Source organism: Lycium barbarum, chromosome 1 (genome assembly GCF_019175385.1).
Source record: "Lycium barbarum isolate Lr01 chromosome 1, ASM1917538v2, whole genome shotgun sequence".
NCBI classification, from domain to species: Eukaryota; Viridiplantae; Streptophyta; class Magnoliopsida; order Solanales; family Solanaceae; genus Lycium; species Lycium barbarum.
In genome coordinates this window covers 27,892,159-27,898,963 of record NC_083337.1, presented here as the reverse complement: position 1 = coordinate 27,898,963, position 6,805 = coordinate 27,892,159, and the positions used below count along the sequence as shown (strand labels likewise).

At 40.8% G+C, this 6,805-nt stretch overlaps 1 protein-coding gene across 1 annotated transcript; it reads left to right on the top strand.

The window, feature by feature from the left end:
- LOC132610807 (uncharacterized) lies at positions 1-6,587 on the top strand. Its single transcript, XM_060325218.1, has 6 exons — positions 1-937; positions 4,565-4,671; positions 4,831-5,022; positions 5,119-5,210; positions 5,345-6,057; positions 6,286-6,587. Exons 1-6 carry the CDS (start codon positions 1-3, stop codon positions 6,585-6,587), a joined length of 2,343 nt encoding a protein of 780 aa, XP_060181201.1.
- The last annotated feature ends 218 nt before the right edge of the window (positions 6,588-6,805 follow it).

Here is a 6,805-nt window from a genome sequence, read left to right as displayed (position 1 = left end):
ATGAAGCTACCGAGTGCTTACGAAAGCATTTCGATTATTGATGCCATTGATATGATAGATAAGTCTGTTGAATTTAAAATGGAAGAAGAATGTTTGGGTGAGGCTCTAGCAGCCATATTGGTGAAATTCGATGCTGATGAGATGGAAGGTTACGTGGAGACTGTTAATTCTCTTGTGGGGTTGGGTTCCCACTCTTACCAACCAAAGAAGCTAGATATTGATCTTGCGAACAAAAAGAATCCTCCAGCGAATCAATCTATTTTAGAGCCGCCTAAGCCTGAGCTTAATCAGATTCCTTCGCATCTGAGGTATGAATTTTTGGGTTCGGATAATACTTTGCCAGTGATTGTATCTGCATTGTTGAATGTTGAGCATATGAAGAGGTTGTTGGAGATTTTGATAGAGTATAGACGTGCGATTGGGTGGACCATTGCTGACATTCAGGCTATTCCTTCTGGTATTTGTGAGCACAAAATTCAGCTCGAGGAGGATAGCACACCAAGTGTTGAACATCAGTGGAGATTGAATCCACCCATGCAAGAGGCGGTCAAGAAAGAGATCATTAAGTGGTTAGATGTTGGAGTTGTTTATCCTGTTGCAGATTGTAAATGGGTGAGCCCGGTACAATGTGTTCCGAAGAAGGGAGGCATCACGGTGGTGCCTAATGCTAAGAACGAATTGATTCTAACTAGAACTATTACTGGGTGGCGTGTCTGTATGGATTATAGGAAGCTGAATTCTGTAACTTGCAAAGACCATCTCCCCATGCCTTTTATTGATCAAATACTTGATCGGCTGGCGGGAAGGTCACACTATTGCTTCCTAGATAGCTATTCTGGCTATAACCAAATTAATATTAATCTTGAGGACCAGGAGAAGACTACTTTCACTTTTTCTTATGGGACATTTGCTTTCAGCAGCATGTCGTTTGGTCTTTGTAATGCACCGGCTACGTTTCAGCCGTGTATGATGTTTATTTTCTCGGATATAGTTGAGGACTTCTTGGAGGTGTTCATGGATGATTTTTTAGTTATGGGTGATTCATTTGATGAATGTCTTGACCATGTCACGACCCAACCCCGTAGGCCGTGACTAGTGCCCGAGTTGGGCACCCTAACGAACTTATCCAATTCGAATCACATACAGATAGCATATATTGGCACAATTATCACACGCTGCCTTAAATTATATCAAACTATCTCAGACACATTTCAGCACAACCAGATGCATATACATATATCAAAAGCCGACAAGGCTATCAAATGGCACAAGGGCCCCAAAACATATACAAATGCAAGCCGACAAGGCTGCTATGGCGAATGGGATCATACAAACACACCTATGCAAAAGTAGGCACAACCCACATATACGTCTACAGACCTCTAAACAGACCAAACGGATCATAAGGCGGGACAGGGCCCCGCCGTACCCCTGAACAAATATATACATACGCATCGAACAAGTATATATACCAAAAGGTAGGCTCCAAAATGAAAAGAGCACTCCAAACTGCAGAAGAGTGTCCTAAACTGGTGGATCACCAAACTGTGCGTCTGTACCTGCGGGTATGAAACGCAGCCCCTCCGAAGAAAGGGGGGTCAGTACAAAATATGTACTGAGTATGCAAAGCAGAAAATACAGAAACAAATCTGAGGCATAAACGAAATAGTAGTACAGGACATAAGTATAAGTCCAACATATCAAAATGTTTACTTTAAAACATAAGTCATGCGTAGGGTACAGAAGAATATGGTCGCCCGCCCGTCATTGGCGCCATAACACAGCATAACACCAGAAAGTTTCAAATCTCCGTATCTCCGTCACATATCATAGCACAGTATAACACCATACACAGCATAACACCAAATATAAGTAGAACCCGACCCTCTTGGCGAGTAGCTCGGTGAACCATAAACACAGCATAACTCCGGAGTATATCAAAGTGCGCACGACAACAAAACCAGCCCGGGACTCGGCGAAAGGAATAACAGAATGCACGAGTAGAGTCGTGAGTAGTCATATGCATAAAATCATTATCATAAACTCAAACATAAGTAAAATGATCATACTTGAAAATCGAATCATAGTCATAACAAATTCTTTCAAAAGTTCTCCGAATTACATAAAAGAAAGTCCCGGGACCCACGGATGGGTATTGCCCCGAGTCGGGCCCGCCTATGGAAAACATACTCATTATACATCATGCGAACTCCTATAAAAATATTGGAGCAATCCGAGCCTTTATGCAAAAGATATGGCATTCAAAAATTACGAAATTCTTTAAAGTGAAACCTTTCTATGCAAGGTTCGGAAAACGTCTATTTCAAAGACATAATGGTTCATATTTCCTCAAATCATACATAAGAGTGCCAAGGAATATATAAGGATCAAGACATGCTCGGATTTCGAATCTTAGAATTTTCCTCAAGGCTTATAATCTAGCCTATTGAAAACTAAGGCATGCCAAAAGAAAGAAGGATTGGGCTTTACATACCTTTAGCGTTTAGTCGTATTATAACTTGTACTTGCTGCCCAAAAACACTTATCCTATATCAAGATATCAAGAGCTACAATTAGTCTACAAAGGAATTTAATACGTATTTTGACGCTCACAATCCCTTTCTAACATTTAAACGACGTTTCGTTCGCATTCAAACCAGCTAGTGCTACAAGCTAACATTGCTAATCATTCTTTCATATATCAATCCAAACTTGTTTAACATGACTTAGGGGACTTTGGACAGCTTGCCCATCATTCAAATCAGTCCCCAACTCACGGCCAAACAGCACATACCATAATACCATTTTCACTTAGCAATTTTCCAGTCTTAACTTACCACGACAACAACACGTTTAATAACATTACTTTCACGATTCTTGGAACTGTTTTAGCATCATTTTTATTCTTACAACAGCCCACAAATCATTTCAATTTCAACTTGAATCATTGCACTTCACTTTCACTATATGTTCATAACAACATTCAACATTCAACATACACTAATTCACTTCTAACCTTAAAACAGTCCACGGTTTTGGACTGCTTGTATACTTCAACATGATTCGTTTCTTTAACACCTCAATTCACATATTCAATATGCATACAATAACCCATAATGTCCATAACAACAACAATCAAAATATGACACAAAACAGTCCATAAATTCCCCTAAAACAGCCCCCTACACGGCTTCAACACAACTACAACATCTTCATGATTTTCATCCATTTATCCATACTACAACACATTCAATTCATTCCCAATACATGTACAAGAAGATTAAGCATGATTCCATCTAAGTCTAAAACACACAGCCCCCTTCAACTTCAAGAAAAACAGTCCAATACCAACATGCAACACCATATACATTCAATTCATCACAAAACATATGAAAGATTATCAACTCTTACCTTGTCACTCAATCCTTCAATCGGCTAGCCCTTCAAATTCACTTCTTGAATTTCAACACTTGTTCTTGCTATTCCAATAAATGGTACATGTTATTGTACACCTTCAAAGGGGTTAGATTGCTTGAGAAACTGAATTCTTGATCAACTTGGAGAGCCAAGTTCTGGCCGTGAGCTTCAAGGGCATGCATGGCATGTTTATGTTTTCTTCTTTCCTTGAAACATAATGGTGAATGTGTAGAACACTTTAGGGGTTTAATGGTGAGAAAGGAATGGAAGGGCTGGCCGTTTCTTTGGTGGTGGAACAGCCATGGAAGGCCGTGGCTCTCTTTCCTCTTCACTTGGTGAAGATGAGAGCCTTTCTCTCTCTAAGTTCACTTGGTGGGATTGGAAAATGAGTTGTGCATGCTACTTTGGTCAACAAGGAGACAATTTTGCTGCCCAAGAAGTTCTTACACGTTCCCCCCAACTAAGCATGGGCAAAAATCTGATTTTGTCATGTGCTTGTGGGGCCCACACGGCCACTAGTGAAAAATTTGTGAACATTTAAGTCTTAATACTCATCCCAACTTGCATCGTCCATAGCTCCTTACCCCGATATCATTTTGACGAGCGGTTTGTTGCATTGAAAACTAGACTCGATGAACTTCATTTTAGGCTTTTGAAACATCTTAAAACTCCTCATATCCTAGGAGCTATGCCCCCTACAATATAGGCTAAAATCGGGTCCGAGATTTTACTGAAATTGTTCCGATTCAGTTCGTTTAACTTCTTATCCTCTTCCAACCTCATGTAACCTCTTATACATACATATACACACTTATACACATCAATAAAAATCCATATACACGTCTCGAAGGGTCCGGAGAATCACAATAACCTTAAACATAACTAGAGAACTCACAAAGCTTTGACGAAACTCCAATCGCAAAAGTATATTCATATCTTTTGTCCATCCTCTATATCATTACTAATAATCTCAAATACTTTAAAAGGTCACTCGCATTACCTCATATACATACTCATAGCGCGATTTCAAATCCTTTAGGTAACCGTGTCACCTTGGGATACTTAAGGAAACCATATATATAACGATATTCTTACTAACTCGACTAACTTTCCTTGAACCTTCTTAACTCATTCTTTCTTGTTTTAGTAAAAGTAGCACGGATTATTGTGCAGTGTAACAGACCACTTGGTCCAGTGCTTAAGAGATGTGAGAAAACTAATCTTGTGCTTAAATGGAAGAAGTACCATTTTATGGTGAAGGAAAGGATCGTCCTCGGTCACAAAATCTCTGAGAAAAGGATTGAGGTTGATCAAGCTAAAATAGATGTCATTGCCAAGCTTTCTCCACCCATCTCTGTGAAAGGAGTCCAAAGTTTTTTGGGGCATGCCGATTTCTATCGGCACTTTATTAAGGATTTCTCTAAGATTGCTAACCCCATGTGCAAGCTTCTTGAAAAAGAGGATAAGTTTGATTTTGATGAGAAATGCCGCAAGGCGTTTGATAAGTTGAAGGAGCGTCTTACTTATGCTCCTATTATTGTTTCACCTGATTGGTCACTACCATTCGAGCTGATGTGTGATGCGAGCGTTTTTGTAGTTGGTGCTGTGCTTAGTCAAAGGCATAATAAAGTCATGCACCCGATTTACTATGCCAGCAAAATGCTCAATGCGACACAGATGAATTAAACGGTTATTGAGCAGCGGCTGCTTGCTATTGTCGTTGCATTCGAGAAATTTAGGGCCTATCTGTTGGGGTCCAAAGTGGTTGTATACACTGATCATGCAACATTGAGGTATTTGATCGTGAAGAAAAATGCAAAACCATAAATTTTTAGATTGGTCCTCTTGCTACAAGAATTTGACTTCGAGGCGAAAGATCGCAAAGGGTCTGAAAATCAGGTTGCAGATCATCTCTCACGGCTTGAAGAAGCTTGGAGACCTCAGAGGAGCTTGATATAGATGATGCATTCCCAGATGAGAGAGTTCTAGCGGTGTCGTCTGAGGTGGCACCATGGTATGAAGATATCGCCAACTTATTAGTGACGGGTCTTATTCCAGATGAAATCACGACATATCAGAAGACGTTCTTGAGGGACTCTCATCAGTACTATTGGGACCACCCATACTTGTTCCGGACATGCACTAACAATATCATTAGGTGTTGTGTCCTCGAGTCGGAAGTGATGGATATTTTGAAGGCCTGCCATGACTTCTCTATTGGGGGTCATCTTAGTGGAAATCGGACTGCAACTAAAGTGCTCGAGTGTGGGTATTACTGGCCAACGCTTTATCATGATACAAACTTGATGGTGAAATCATGTGATCAATACCAATGTCAAGGGGTGATTTCTAAGAGGCATGAGATGCCTATGAATTTCGTGATGGAAGTTGAACTCTTTGATGTTTGGGGTATTGACTTCATGGGACCCTTTATGAGTTCCGGTGGCATGAAATACATTCTAGTAGTTGTTGATTGCGTTTCAAAGTGGGTAAAAGCAGTGGTTGTACCCAATAATGAGGGGAAGAGTTTCATCCAATTTCTCAAGAAGAACATCTTCACCCGATTCGGCACCCTACGGGCTCTTATTAGTGATGGCGATACGCACTTCTGTAACAAGGCGTTTGCGGTACTGGTTAAAAGTATGTGTTGATCATCGGGTGGCCACTCCATATCACCCTTAAACTAGTGGCCAGGTGGAGGTCTCCAATCAGTAGATAAGAGTATCTTGGCCAAGACGGTCCATGTAAACAGAACCGACTGGGCTCGGAAACTTGATGATGCTCATTAGGCATACAAAATAGAATTTAAAACACCTATTGGGACTTCTCCTTATAGGATGGTTTTTGACAAGGCGTGACATCTGCCAGTCCAACTTGAACACAAGTCCTTGTGGGCACTAAAGAAGTTGAGCATGGACTGGGAAGAAGCAACCAAGATGAGGTTGTTTCAAATGAATGAAATGGATGAATTTCGGTACCATGCCTATGAGAGTACGACCTTGTACAAGGAGAAGAAGAAATACTACCATGATGTCAAGATCCTTAAGCGGGACTTTCAGAAGGGTGATTTTGTCCTACTGTATAACTCAAAGCTGAAGCTCTTTCCGGGCAAATTGAAATCCAGATGGTCCAGACCTTTCGAAGTGGTGAATGTTTCACCCAATGGCTGAATGGAATTGAAGTCCATGGATGGGACTCGGATATTTAGGGTGAATGGATAGAGGGTAAAGCACTACCATTGGTGGATTGATAGAGATAGGATCGTTGACAGACATAGGCTGAAGCATGGCTACACTCCTAACCCGGAGTAAATCGGTAACACCGTCTTGCTGCAACATTAAATCAAGCGCTGCTTGGGAGGAAACCCAAGGGTTTACATTCTTGTATT